Genomic DNA, 15306 nt, shown 5'->3' with positions numbered 1-15306 from the left:
TTCCTTCCCTCACTGGGACACACAGCTGTGGTGTGGGGCTTTTCACCCCAGTGCTGTGCTCACCCGTGGGCAGCGCAGTGCCAGCCTTAACTGGGAGGGGAGAGCATGCCAGGAATGGTCTTAGTCCTGCTCTGTCCCACACACAGCCCTTGAAGTTGCTGGAAGCATTTTGCATCTAACATGTAATAAATAACAACGTCGGCTCATGATTTTATAGAACCATTAAGGCAGTTGCGTAGCCGTGGGTCGATGGGAGCTAATATTAGCTCGAAATGCCTAAAATTAGAAAATTAAAACCAAGCCAGAACTAATTAGTTGTTCAGGGAATAGAACCAGAACCGGAACTAATTAATTGCCACTGAAATATCACCGCGGGGCCCAGTGGGTGCCGCCGCTTCCAGCTCTGCACTGGCTTTGCTCAGGATGACTCCTGTGTGGGCTCGGAAAGGAGCCCAGAGTCCCATCTGAAGGCTGTGACAGCTAAATAAGAGTTGGTGGCTCAGTCCCAGCTGTGTGATGCAGCACAAACTGGGCTGTGCTGGGAGCAGCCAAGGCAGCTGCTGCCCAAAGGGCTCGGAAAAACATCCCCTCAGCCTGGCATTGCTGCCCAGATGTACCTTTCTGAAGGTGAGGGTAATTACAGTGACCACCTCAATGGCTCCCACACGCACACGAGCTCTTCTTCTGATCCCAGTGGCTCTGCCTGGTCCTTCAGCTTCAGCTCTGCCACCACTGAGATGCTCTGCAAAGCTCTCTGAGTGAGCCAAGAGCTGCCATCCATGCAAATGCTGCCAGAATAATTTCCAGGGAATTAGGAAGTTGGTGAAGATTACTGGCACGTGGCTGCATTTTTCCATCTGTGACTCAGTCACCTGTATGGTCACTTCTTTTTACTTTCCAAAGGTGGTAACTCACCCTATATTTCTTTTTCCTGCTCTCTCAGCACTCAAACAGCAGCTCCGATTTTAGCAGCAGCGTGACGCACAGTGTTTTAAATTCAATTTAGAATACAAACTATTTATACCAGCCAGAAAAAGGCAGTGAAGCAGCTCTCTCTGTCATGAGTGGATTTGTAATTTCAGAGCAATCATTGCATAACTAATTGAATCAGCTCTCAGCATGTGAAATCAGTGCCCCGCTTATCAGAGGTTTTCATCGTTCCCCCCTCCTAAAGCCAGTAGTCCCCCTCCACCAGCAGCACTTTGTGCTTTTGCATCAGCCTGGGAAGAAAGCAAGACCTGCAAAGCTGCCTTTTTCTGCTCAAATTGAGCCAATAAATTACCAAATACATTCAGAGCAGATGAAGAGCTGGGTTGCAGGTGCCCCCAAAAGCTGCCCAGGCTCCATGCGAGGAAGTGAAGTGCATTTGAAGCTAATCAAGTGCCAGCAGTGTCTGAGAAGTAAATTGGTGTCGAGATGTTCTGCTGACTCCACTTCCTGCTCCACTGCCCAGGTGTGCTCTCCTTGGCTGGAATTTTGGGTCTGATGTCTGATCCAAACCTCCGGCTTGGCACCTGAAAATGGAGCCTAAGAGGGACGATAAATACAGCGACAGCTTTCCAGGGGATACAGGAAAGGCAGAGAACAAAGTATTTGTAAGGATTTTTATCAGCTGGGAGTGCAGGGCCTGGATTTGGTGACTGGGTTAGATCTGCTCCTGCAGATTTTGGAAGCAGCTCCTGCCACCTGCATGCAGCAGCTTCCCAGGGTGAGGGGGCACCTCCTCATCTGTGGGGTAGTTTGGGCAGGGGCCCGTCAGCATCTGCAGGACACAGAGCTGAACCTTGCAGGGAGAGAAGAGTGTGCTGTAAGGGATGTTAATGCCTCCCCAGGGATGCTGCCATGGGATGCTGTCACTGCCATGCTGGGATGGGTGAGCAGGGCAGATGGGCCCTAATGGCTACAGTTGCAGAGTGCTAATGAAGGCCAAGCTGGTTCAGCTGGTACAAATGGAGGCAGTTCCTGTCTTGGGGAAGCTTGAGAGAGTGCTTGCAAATCTTCTGGATGTGCACAGGGAGGGGTTCTTCCTGTCGGGTGTGATTCCTAAGACTGAGACTGGACAGAGGAGGTGACACAGCCTAGAAAATGAGAGCTGGGTGTCCCTGTAGTGCATCCCCTACTCAGGAATCTGTTTTCTTTCCAAGAGAGCAATGCTAGGCCCCATGGCAGGGGCCTGTTGGCATTTGGGAACAGCTTTAACAATGGTCTCAACTTTGTTGGACACCAAGCCTTGTATTCCCCAAAACTGATGTGTAGGGTGATATTTTGGGGTTTTTTTTCTATCAGTCTGTGCCTTGATGCTACTGGCTGACTTGCTGTACTAGAGCATATACAATGCAAGCAGGGTCTCGTGTTGGAGAAGGAGCTTTCATCCCCAGGCTTGGTTCAAGGCATGTCCCATCAGTGGCCTCCACTTCTTCTTGCACAAAGCAACACAGACAAAGTGTCCCCAGCATGGGGGACCAAGGCTGTGGGATTCAGACTCCTGGGGCACCATGTGCCAGGCACCCCCAATCACCCACTTTGCTTTCTGTTGTCTCTCCAGGTGGCCAGATGGGAGCACAAAACGCGAGTGCTCAGCCGAGTCTTTGGCTCTGCACATGCTGCCTGTTACTGCCTGGGCACCGTGATCCTGTTGTTGAACTGTGTGCGGAGCCACTGGTAAGGAACTCACCCTACTGATGTGTATCCATGGAAAGAAATGCCCCCGTAGAGTCAGGGGATAAGGAATATTTGCTCTGCAGTGCCAAATCCAGCCCCAGTATATTGCTTTTCCATGGCTGGCTCCTTTTAGCCATCAGCAGATTTATTCCAAGGTTTGTGATCAAGACAAGGGACATGGCAGCACAGCCAAACCCATCAGTTTCACCAGCCATGGACAGTCACAGATTTCCTTGCTCTGCTCCTTGGGGATGTTTCCTCTCCCCTGTGAGCAACCCAGGTGACAGGAGTGCTGAACTTGCACAGGATGGATCACATGTAACAGCAGGATCTTTTCCTTTTCCCATAAAAATCATAAACAAAATTAAAGCTGCTTTTAAGAAGCCGCAGTTTCCTGTGCAGAAGAGCAGGATTACCTGTGCACTTAGCAAACAGTCTCTTGAAACTCTTATCTGCCATCTCTAAACACTACCTGTGCTTGCTAATAGTATTGTATGACTGATACACTGTACAGCATGGGAATATGTCCTTTAACGTTCCCAGTGCAGCTGAGAGGTTTTACTGCAGAAGATTTCCTCAATGCCAGCAATTTATCTGTGATCTGGTAGGCTTTATCTTCACTGCTGTTAGGAGAGACAGACTCACTAAATTCCCAGATTCAATTATACCAGGGTCAGAGCTAATGGGTTGTTTAGTACTCTGGGTAATTTCCCAGGCGCAGAGATCTCAGGTTGGAATTTGCACATGTATTTAAGAGCTCTGCCTTCCTGGAAATAACACCAGGACCTGCCCTTGCCCTTCTGTTTGTCCCAGCTACTGCTGATTGCAGAAACTGTAAGAAAGCTTGCAGTGAAGAGGGCTGTAATCAAATGCAGGCAATGCAGAGGGCATGTGTGTGTGCTGCTGATGTCTTAGTGACACGGCGGGCTTGGATTTCGCTGGGGAATGTCTCAACAGTCTCTTGCACAAATTCGATAGTCATTTGTTGTCTGAGAAGCAATGCAAAGCTTTGTGCCTGCCTTTAATTAAAAACACGGCTGATGGAAGGACAATCTCCATTCCCAGTAGTCCTGTTGGCTCCTGGGTCAGCGAGGCTCACTGGGTCACTGCAAGGCACTGACTGGAAACTGCTGTGAGAGCCAAAGAGACCTCGTCTGTCCCAGCACTATGTCACACTTTACCCTTGCAGAGCCCTCAGAGCCCTACCAGGGCTGACATCACTGGCTCATCACTCTGTCATGAGTCTGTGGGTGCTGTGGGACTCACTGAGTTTGGCTCTACCTGCACAGCACAGCTGTCAGGCCCTGAAGAAACACGGTCAATCCAGGGGGCTGGAAAAGCCCTGCCTGGACCTTAGTTTTGGAGCACAGGTTCTAGAAAATGGGGCAGCTTAGCCCCAGCAGAACACAGATGAGATGCCAGCCCATCACAATGGACCAAAGCCTTTCAGATGATTGCAGTGGGAAGTAGATTTTTCCCAGATGTTTTAACATGGTTGGGTTATTCCCTCACCTTTCCTTGGCACTGAAGTTGGCCTGAGTGATGGCAAGCAGGCTTTGGAGGCTGTTCAAGCAAGGCAAGCCCTTAACTGTGAGAGTAATGGGATGGTTTCAGGGTGATCATCAGAGCAGCAACTGCTGGAATTATCCCCGAATGCACCTGGCAGTCTTGCTGCCTCCATTCCCAGCTCAGCGAGCCCTCCAAGCCTGGAGAGTTTTTGCTTCCTGGGAAGGATTCTTCTGCCCCTTTCCCTTGCATGAAGATACCAGCCAGGTGCAAACTGGGGTTCAGCTGACCAGAAGGGCTTCAGAACACACAGGCACTGTCATCTCAGTGGCCAGGGATGCTGCAAGAGGCATGTCTCACCTGCTCTTGCTATTTTGTTTTTGCCTTTATTTTATTCTCTGAGTCACTTGTACTGGGCGTGCTGGTGGGAGCAGGTTTTCCGCTCCTCAGCCCCATGGAGGCTGTGCTTGGCATAATGGGCTGTGCAGAGCATGCAGGCTGCTGATAGCGAGCAAAAAGGCAGCCTTGGGGGTCCCTCCACCCCCAGTGCTGTAATCCAGCCTTTAAAACTCCTCTCTGCCTGCTCTGGGGACTTGTTACGTGGGTGGGGGCTGCCAGGGAGCGATGAGGAGCCCAGGGAATGTCTCTTTTGGTTTTAAAAACCTGCTTCCTTTTTGCAACTGAATTTTGAAAGGCTTCGAGCTGGGGGCGGAGGAGGGGAGGGCAGAGCAGACAGAAACTTTGGGAGTGGGTTGGAATTTTGGCTGACAGCACCCAGGAGATGGACTGTGTGGCTGCTTCACCACCCACGCCATGCAAAGGCCTGTGCTGTGGTCTTGTCTTGAGCTCCCTGCCATGATGCTCTCAGGCCAGCTTGGCTCCAAAGGGATACCTTGCGTGTAAGGAGAGGGATGTCTTTGTGCTCAATTAAGCAATTAGATGCTTCTCAGCTCTGAGCTTCATTATCAGCTTGCAGTCTTGGCTTGCAATCCAGAGTGACCTGTGACCAGGGGGGACCTGCTTAGTCAAGTGCACAAGACAAGCATCCTTAATTGCTTTGGTGCAACGATTATTTCCATTACAGCCATTTCTTTCTGCAAGAAGCAAGGAACTTCCATCACTGAGACTCTTATCTGTGAAAACATTTCCTGAACTTTTGAACTATCTGCTCCGCATGCGCTGGCCTGACTGTTTGTGACTGTTATCTGTGTGACATGGGACGTGACAACCTTCGCTGTCCTCCAGACTTGCATCCAGTGTCACTCCCTCCTCCCTCACCATGTTGTTGATATCTTTCCCTACATCAGTTCTAAAATTAGTTGCTGGCACTGCCTCCAAACCCTCCTGCGCTGCCTTTGGCACACCCTGGCACACTCCCCACCTCAGGGCAGGTACACAGGAACTCCTGAACTTTGGGTCTTGGGATGTTTCCCTGAGCTTAAAGGCAGGACCCACATCCAGACCCTCACTGAGGGGTTGCAGGGTGTGGGGGTACCTGGGGCCATGATGTTTCACTGGGAGTTAATCCCACAGAGGCTGAGCCAGGCAGTGCCGTTGGCAACATGCTCAGTGGCTGGCATGAAGTCCTGCATTGATGCCACACACTGGGTATCACCTCCTGTGTGGATTTCTTGCTTGGAGGTGACAATTCCAGGAAAATGAATCCACCTTGGGATGAGGTTTTGCACAGGAAAGGGACCGTTTTGTCTTTGCCAGGTAGTGCCTCTCATGAATCAGTGAGATGTAAACAGCATTGATGCCAGAACCACATGACCCTGTGTGCAGAAGTGACCAGGTTTGATGATGGGAATCGAGCTTGGCCTGCTGGAGCTGTTCCCCCTCTGAGCCACTCTGCCAGCAATCTCTGCTGGCTGTTTGGGAAAAGCTGCAGGCGGCCAATGGCACCTCTTGTCCACGGCATCCGGATGAGGAAGCCAGGCAGCTGAGGTGTGAGGTGGAGGGACAAGCTGCCACAGCCTCCAACTGACCTAAATAACACAAACACACAGGTGCTGTCAGAAAAGCAAAGTCATTATTGGCAAAAGAAGCTGTGAAGATGATGACCAGGCTGACAATTTGCTGGTGGTATCGGCAGGACAATTTCAGTCTTGTTGAGGTTGCTGTTTTCAAATGAACAAGATCTTTTGTTGCAGAGTGTGTTGTTGGGCACCACTGGATGGTTTTTATCCCCATTGCCTCCTTTAGCTGAGAGGAACAAAACCTCAGGCATGGGGATGAACTGACATCCCACACAGTGACTGGCACCTTGCAGTGGTGGCTGTTGTCACCAAAACCCTGGTTGCCTCCACCACCGCTGCTTTCTTTCTGCCTGCTGGCCCCTGGCCCAGTTCTGCCCCAATTGCATTTGCCAGCCCCAGTTTCCAGGCTGATTTTTAGGACCAGGCAAAGGAAGCACTGCTGGGCTGCTCCCTGCAGCGACCCAGTTTGCTGGATGAGGTCTTTGTCCTCCTTTGCAAGAGAGGGATGACAAAATGCACTTGCTGGGGGCCACTGAGAGAGGCCCCCAGCAAGATCTAAGAAGCTCAGCTTCTCTCTTAATACAATATTTACAGGTTTTCTTCTTCATGTGGCCTTTGTGGATGTGTTTTGTGGAGCAGTTTAAGTATTCTGGTTGAATAAACCAGTCCCTGTTTATGCAAACCTGTCCATGTCCCAGCCAGAGGATCACTGCTGATTTCTCTGTCTCACTTTCTTCCTGGGAGCCCACCAGCGTGACATGTCCATCCCCACATCTCAGAACCATTTTGAGTGGTTTTCCAGTTCATGTGGTTTACTATGTGGCAAACAGGAAGACAAGAGATTCAGACTAGATATAAGGAAAAAATCTTTTATGAGGAAATGTTTTATGGGGAAGCACAGGCACAGGTTGCCCAGAGAAGCTGTTGCTGTTCCATCCCTGGAGGTGTCCAAGGCCAGGTTGGACGGGGCTTGGAGCAACCTGGGCTGGTGGGAGGTGTCCCTGCCCATGGCAGGGAGTGGGACTGGGTGATCTTTAAGGTTTCTTCCAACCAAACCAGTCTATGATTCCCTTGTAGCAGTGATGCAGTGGCTGTGTCTGATCAAGCACCTCTCTGTTTCAGGAAGTGTGGGCAGAATAGTGCCCACTGCCTTGGCTGCTCCCATCCTGCCAGGAGCTGGCCAAATCTGCCAGTTTGGCCAGAGCAGAGTTGATGGATTTGGGCTTTTCCCAGCTAGTGTCATGCTTCACACTGGCAAGTGTGGGGAGATGTCAGGGGAAGCCCCATTTTCACAGTTTCCCTCTGCCAGAGCTGGTGACACCTTCCCTGTGGTGGCAGCCACCCTCATGAGAGCAGCCAGGTATGTGATCAAAGTAGGTCACAGCCCCCTGACCCCTCCCCTGTGTGGCACGAGGGATGGATGCTCCTCGCCATGGCAATCGCTCTGCTCGGCACATAAAACAATTCCAGGTACTGGGACAAAGCTTGGATTTAATTGATGTCCTCTTGGGTGCTGAGCTGCGCCACTGGCTTGTCATGCAGCCAGAAATTAATGCTGTAACAAACGTGACTTAGAGGCACATGAAGAAGGGAATGGTCTCATGACAGACTGGCTGCACAACTGGCTCTCTAGCAAGAGAAATGCCCAAAACCTTGTCCTTCCCTGTCAGGGGGGCAGAAACATGGCCAAGGAGGCTCCTCACCATCGAGGAGCAGTTGTAGATGCCGGAATAATTGACGACTCTGTGCTGCTTGTCATGGCCCAGCATCATAAATGCTTAAAAGGTTTATTTACCAATTCTGAAAACTCCTGAGCGCATCATGTTTAATGCAAATAGAGAGTGTGTTTAGGAAGATATAAACCATTCCTAGAGGGAAAGGCAGTCCATTATCTCTGTGCAAACACCTCCCTCTCTAGCTGTAAGCCAAACAGCAGGGAACTGAGTGAGACATGCTGATGAGAATAAGTAATGCAGGCCTATCCGACCATGGAAAGGAAGGATTTGATCATCTGGAGCAGGGGAGACAGCTTTGCCAAAACAAACCATACCATGTGCTGGATGCAAAACTTCCAGTGCTGATTCTCAGTCAACCAGTTCATGCTCTTGAAGCCACTGTAGTTCTCTGTTCCAAGACTGGGTCGAGTCACCAGCATCTAACAGAGGAGTCTCAAGGATGTGAGAGACTGTGAGTCCAGCTTATCCAGAGAAAGAAGCAGCCTCTGAGGGCTGTGCTCTCTCAGTACCTCTCTCTCCTCTGCTATCTCTTCACCAGGGCCTGGGATCCAAGCGGATTCCAGCTTGACACCTGCCTCCCCAGGGATCAACAGCAGTGAGTTTTGATCGCTCTGAGATGCCAGCACCCTCTGAAGAGGTCCTGGCCAGATGTGGAGCCAAACCCCACTGCTGTGGAAGACATTACATATGAGCAAAGGGCTTCAGAGCATGCCCAGGGGTGTCACAGTGTGCTTTGACTGCACAGCCAGGCCAGGGTTCCTCAGGCAGACAGGCACATCCCTACAGGGGGATTGCTTTCTTCCCAAACCCAGGCAGTGCTGGTAGCAGGGATGTGGATCTTTTTGGCTTCCTCATAGAGACTTGTGTCATTTAAAAATAAACACTGGGGAAATGATGCAAAGCTGCTGCTGCTTCACACTGCGGCCAGATTTGTGTCTTCCCATCAGAAATGATTTTAAGCTTAGCCAGTGTGAGCCTGGTGATTGCAGGGAGCTGTGCTGGATGCTGGAGGAGGGCCAGCCTGGGGACACCATTACATTGCCTGGGGCCAGTGCTGTCACTCCTCTGCCTGGGGTTGGCTCCCTGGAAAAGGGAATTTCCCTGTAATTTCCAGAGTGTAAATCATCAAGATGGTGTGTTGTGCTCACTCACAAGCATGTTACAGTTATTCCTTGCTTTGTTTCCTTGCTCCAGTCCAAAGTGAAGATTCAATGTCTTGCTCTGGGATCTTAAAACAGTCTCAACAATAGAAAGTCTAACAGGAACAAGCTCCAAGGAGAATAAGAAATATCATCTGGTCCATAAACCACAGAGCTTAAATATGTTCCTAGACTTGCTTGGTGCTTTGAACTTACCATTGGGTCTTTGAGCCTTCAAAAGATGCGTTTCCAGCTGCCTTTCCATCAGCCATGCAGACAGGACTGTCTCTCTGTTTTCATTTGGGCAAGAGTGAAAAAAATCCAGGGATTTGCAGAGCTTAGGGAAGAGGGACATAAGGGAAAAAACCTAACCCAGGCCATGCAGGTAGCATCATGGAAGCACTTTGGAGCCAAGGAGCTGGGACCACAGGCAGGAGTCATTCCTGGCCCGTCACTCACAGGCAGCAGTGGCCAGAGGCATGGGAGAGCTGTTATTCCACTTGAATTTCAGCCTCCAGGGTGCTCATTAATAAAAGGCTCAAAGTTCTCCTACCTCATGTGTCAACAACATGTGGAGAAACACTGTGTAGAGCTCTGCGGGTCTGTTATCTCGTCTCGCTGTTATTAATGGTGTATTTTTAATCACAGTGTTGTCTCCTTTGTCACGGTGGGTTTGTGTCGGAGCCATGTGTGATGCTGAGCCTGCCAAGCCCAGCCCTGGGCAGAGTTCAGGGGGCTGAAGGGAGGGGTCACCATTATTCCGATCACAAACGAGTATTTGGAAGGTCAGACCCGAAATGCCTTTGCCAGCCTGGGACGGAGGGGATGTGTTCGCACTTGAAAACGCCTCGTCTCTAGTATTTTCCTTTCGCTGTTCCAGTCCTCCCCCTGGCTGTCAGGCTGCAGCCATGAATCACTCCTGGGCACGTGGCTAACACATGAACGCTGCAAAATATTTTGATGGAGGGGAACGGGGGTGGGAGCATGAGATAATCCAGCGGATTGTTCCCATCCCTTCGGGTCCTGTGCTGAGGCATCACATTTGCAAGGGCGTCTGTCCCAGAGCTCCCAGTCAAAATGAAAGCTGAGATTTGGTGAACAAGACAAAGCTGTTGATTATCACAAGTCAATGGGGTTGGTATTTCTAGGAGTGAGCAATGGTTGTGAGTAGAAATAGTTGCCCCAGGTCAAGCCCTGGATGCTCACTGGCTTTGGCCCCTTGCTTCTACTGTTGGGAGTCTGAGTAGGTCCAGGTGGGAAAAGAGATCCAGAGAAGAGGCCTTTTCAGCAGCATCCTCTCCCAAAGTTCCATCTCCTGGAGAGAGGTGGGTCATGAGTTGCTGTTTTTAACAGCCCTTGTTGTCTCTCCAACAGCTTCACAGAAGCCATGAAGAGCCAGCCAAAGCTGGAGTTCTGGGACTGCCACTGGACCTATTACTCAGGCTTGGCCATCTCAGCTGTAGGGACCTTGTTTGTCATCTCCAGTTTCTTAGCACTGGGATTCACCGGGACGTTCCTAGGTAAGCACTAAAAATCCAACAGCTTAACCAGAAAGTGCATTTAATCCTTGCAGGGATCTCTTGCTGGGGCAGAGTCCTGTAGGAATTTCCTTGTCCTTGCCTTCAGGGCTTTATGGTGCAAGGCATGATCCAGCCATGCTGTTACCTCACACAGTGCAGTGATTTTATACAGTGAGTCCTGTCACCTTCAGTGGCAAGCCTGGAAGGCTGGAGCACAGCTGATCATCTGCCATTCCAAACACCCTCCAGAAAAGGTGCAAGTCCAAGACCCCACAAGCAGCACCAGTGCAGTGGGGGTGAACTGTCTAGCAGCCTTGCTCCAAGCACCCACCTGCTTGTCACACGTGCCAAGGCAGGATCTGGTTTGCTCTTCCCTCTGCAATAAATCTGAGGTTCATTGACAGATCCTTTTATCTGCCGCTTTATGGCAGAAGGCATTTTCCACCGTGCCTGCTTTCACATTTAGAGAGTAATTCTGTTAGCATTGTTGACTTTAAAGACATGCCAGTATGTGTGGAATTCATAAAAATAAAGTAGAGACAGGAACAATAAATATCCAAGGAAAGGGGCAGCTCCTGCTGGCTGAAATAATCACAGCCCCAGCTTTGACACTGCATTTAGGCTGTGCTTTTGCAAGTGCTTTACAAACCAAATTCAATTAGCTCCCGTGGTGTCGCTAGGAAGAAGAGAGGGACGTAATAAGCCTTCCTGGTTTCAAGTGGAGTTGCAAAGAAATGTGTTGAGTTGGCCAAAATCCTGCTGCCAGAAATAGAGCTCAGCACTACTGCATGCATCCCCTCACCCTTCCTTTGCAGCCCCATAGCACAGCCCTGTCCCTCAGCTACCAGGCACCAGCATCCTCCAAAATCACCTGCAGCCTCCCAGAGTGATGCTGTGCCTGTGGAGACATGTCCAGAGAGGCTGGGCACAGGAGCACCCGCCAGCAAGAGCTGCTTGAATGCTCCTGAAGTTCAGCCAGGTCTGGAGTTGGTTACGTAAAGCCTGATTCATCCGACCAGGAGGATCCACTGGACCTCAACCACTGGGAAAAAGCAAACAAGTGAGTCAGGCTCAGCGTAAGCACTGAGAGGGGCCCTGTCCCCTGGCTCTGTGTCCCCTGGGGCAGGGAAGAGGTGGGTGTTAGTGGTCCATATGGGCATTTCTGCTCCATCCTCTTTGCTGGGAAGGCTCTCCCTGACACCAGTGTCCCAAGCTGAGGCTGGTCCCAGCTCCAAGCCATGCATGAGGCAGCAGGGACCAGCTCCCTCTGGCAGCTGTGCATGACAGGCAACAGGGCAGAGCTGAGTCAGGGTGGGGACATGACAAGACCACATGCTAGTGCAGCCAGGCTGGCTCAGGGCCTCTGCACTACTGAGGCATGGCCCAGCTGGACCTCCATGGAACATCCATCCTGGGACCAATAACAGGTTCTCTGTTCTGTCTGTGAGTCCAAGTCAGCAAACTCTTAATGGAGAATGCCCCTCAGTGTGGCTTCTTACCCAGACATGGGGAAGACAAGGGTTTGCAGGTCTCCAAAGATCTCGCATGGGATATTCTCTCACTTAGGACTCACTGGGGACTCACTTCCTCCTGTGTGCAGGGTTTTAGTGCTGTGCTGGCACTGCAGAAGGAGCAAGGACCGCAGGTAGCAAAGGGCTGCACTGCTTTGGCAAGAAGAGGCATCCAGCTCCTTCTCACTATTGATACCTGAGCTCAAGGGAAGTTTTGAAAGGGCCTCTGACACACAGGCACTTCAGAAATTACTGGAACAGAATTTGATCTGTACTTCGTGTTTTTTCCTACAGCAGTGAGGGCTGAACCAGAGAGGGCACAGAGACCACCTCAAGGCTGCCTGTTGCATTCACTCTTTACAGTACATTTAAGCTTTGGAGCAGCTGCAGAACACTTTGTCTCTGAAGTGTGGGCTAAATGGTGCAGTGGGAGCCGTGTGAGTCACCCTTCTCCTGCAAGCCTTGCTGTGCCACCCCATCTCCCACACAGTGGCACTGGCCCCAGCCGCTGTTTGCGGCAGCTGGATGCAGCCCCTCTACCTGGCAGATCCATCCCCTGGTGCCCTGTGTCTGTGCCATGCCCTTGCTGGCACCCTCCACCTCACTGTTTGCCCTGTTTCCTGAAAAGCACAGTCACAAGGGCTTGGCTTCCCAAGGCCAAGGGCCCCGAGAGGTGGCTCTGCCTGACTGAAGCCATCTGTCTCATACCCCATTTCTGTTTCTTCCAGCACTGACCAAGATTTCAAGTCAGTCTGACTTGCCCAAGGGCTGTTACTGGGCTTGGAGAAGCCAAAGTCTCTCCAGAGTGAAGCAGAGGTGGTTTTTCAGCCCAGATTGGACTGTGGGTGACCTTGCAGAGGGCACCAAGTGGCTTTTTCCTGCTGTGATGCCAAGTGCCCACCCTGTGCAGTTATATAGACCTCCAGCAAAAAATAATTCCAATTAGCTGCCAAAGTCCCTCAGCTTGACAAGGAGCTGGTTCCTGAATTGAGGGTTAATGGAGGCTCAAGAGAGGCCCAGGGTGATGCTGTGCAAAACAATGCACTGTACTTTCCCTTAGCACCTGTCTGAACATAAAAACATATAAACCACCTCTCTGGTGCTCCTGTTCATTGAACTGTGCAGGTTTGGAGGCAGAGATTACATTGGAAAAGCTCCTGGGGAGCTGCCTGTGTGCTCCTGCTTGTGAGGAGCCTGCCCAGAGGGTCCCACAGCCCCACCAGTGCCTGGCACAGAGAAGCCCCTGCCAGCTCCACAGGGCTTTGTGTGAACCTCCCTGGTGCCATCTGGGGAGTGAGGTGTTCAGCCTGAAGGCAAGGGCGGGCAGAGGATAATGAAGCATTTTGACACATAAAAAAGCACAGAAATGGGCTGTGGCAGGGGGTGATGTGTTCTTTCTACCAGAACAATCTCAGAGATGTATTGCCAAGTAACTGTGAGAACATATAGTATGAATACGAGGCAATTATCTCACTTAGTGGCCTGTAGTTAAAGCCCAAAAGCATTGTGTAATTGGGCAGGGGCTGTTTATCCTTAGAAATAAATGTTTTAGCACCATGTGAGGTCAAAGAAATTACACTACGATCCAGGTAATAATAATAACCTTGAATAGTTTGCTCTCCTGTAATGCCTTTCATCTAGATTTGTGAGCACTTTCTCACCATACATTAATCCTCACCACCCTCTGTGCCCTAAGAAAGACTGATATTATGATCGGTGCACAATAGCACTGGGAGGGACAGAGGTGACTTGCCCAGGGTCAGGGAACAGCTGGCAGCAAAGCTGGGAACACAACCTGGGGTGGTGGCAGTGCCCTGGGCTGATGGACTGGCACTGCTCCTCACGGATCAGTGCTTGCCATGTACAGTGGACATGGAACATGGACTGTACAGTGGACAGAAGGGAAATGGAGCTGGGGAAAGGGCCAGAGTACAAGTAATGAGGAGCAGCTGAGGGAGCTGGGGAGGCTCAGCCTGGAGAAAAGGAGGCTCAGGGGGGACCTTCTCATTCTCTGCAACTCCCTGACAGCAGAGAGGAGCCAGGTGGGGGTCAGCTCTGTTCCCAGGGAACAAGGGACAGGATTGGAGGAAACAGCCTCAAGTTGCACCAGGGGAGGTGCAACTAGATGTCAAGACAAAATTCTTCACTAAAGGGGCTGTCCAGTCCTGGCACAGGCTGCCCAGGGCAGTGGTGAAATCACCATCCTTGGAAGGATATAAAACACTTGCAGATATGATACTTTGTGGTCTCATTTGTGAGGCCAACAGAACCAGAGATCTGCATCCTGGCCCTTTACCCCACCCTGAAATGCTGCTCACGAGCTTCACATCTCCTTGCTGTCATGTCTTTTCCAAGCTGCTTTTGGGAGGGTGGAAGGATTGCTGTGAGGTAGATGGGAAGCTGGCTGGATTCTGACAGTTCTGAAAGCTTTCCTCATTACAGATGACAATCACCTATTATCATCATCATCATCGTGCCAATAATTGAGTGTTTTGTAGGCAGAGGTGCTATTTTCTGAAATTCTGAGAAATTCTCTAAACTGTGAGATGAGAGTGGCACTGGATGAGGGCATTTGATGGTGACAGTCGTGATTATAACATCTCCAAACACCATTACAGGGCGCTGGGCTTATTTTCCCATTAAATGGATTTGATCCTGTGCACTTATTCCCTCGTTGAGTGGCATCCGATGGGCAGTTTTCAAATGAGAAAACCAGAATTAACCAGTTGGGACCTCGAGAGCTGCCTCCTGTGAGGAATGTGGCTGCCATAACCTCATTGCAATGCAGGAACCTTCCTCACGGGCAAAGAGCCATTCCTGGAAAAGCTGATAGACACAGAGTAAACAGGAAACTTTTTTCTTGCTGTTTTCTCATCCTGGGAGTCAGCAGTGAAATCCCGTTGCTCTGCCTCCCTGGCAGGGGTGCTGTGTGGCACAGGGAGGGTCCCAGTATTCTAAAAGCCCACTGTGACTCCCAGTTTCATGGAGACTAACCAAAAACTCTCTGTTTGCTCTTAGGTGATTACTTTGGCATCCTGATGGAGGCAAAAGTGACCAGCTTCCCCTTCAGTGTTCTGGATAATCCCATGTACTGGGGCAGCACAGCAGTCTACCTGGGCTGGTCCCTCATGTGAGTACATGCCCCTACAAACACCTCTGGTTGTAGGGTGAGTGTGAGGTCTGTGTCTGGCAGGGCATGACGTGCCACGCTGCACCAGGGGCCAAGGGGACACTTGATGTTGGCAGTCAGCAAT

The 15306-nt window shown here is 50.8% G+C and overlaps 1 protein-coding gene across 2 annotated transcripts in view; it reads left to right on the top strand.

The window, feature by feature from the left end:
- Positions 1-15306, top strand: part of PEMT (phosphatidylethanolamine N-methyltransferase) — a 41661-nt gene that overhangs the window by 19746 nt on the left and 6609 nt on the right. For both annotated transcript variants that reach the window (XM_071571282.1, XM_071571283.1), the window contains exons 3-5: positions 2546-2661; positions 10396-10541; positions 15071-15182. In XM_071571282.1, coding sequence (XP_071427383.1) covers positions 2546-2661; positions 10396-10541; positions 15071-15182 — 374 coding nt within the window. The remainder of the gene's footprint in view (positions 1-2545; positions 2662-10395; positions 10542-15070; positions 15183-15306) is intronic.

The sequence above is a fragment of the Pithys albifrons genome, chromosome 16 (genome assembly GCF_047495875.1).
Source record: "Pithys albifrons albifrons isolate INPA30051 chromosome 16, PitAlb_v1, whole genome shotgun sequence".
Classification (NCBI taxonomy): domain Eukaryota; kingdom Metazoa; phylum Chordata; class Aves; order Passeriformes; family Thamnophilidae; genus Pithys; species Pithys albifrons.
The sequence above is the reverse complement of the archived record's forward strand: the minus strand, read 5'-3'. Positions and strand labels throughout refer to the sequence as shown.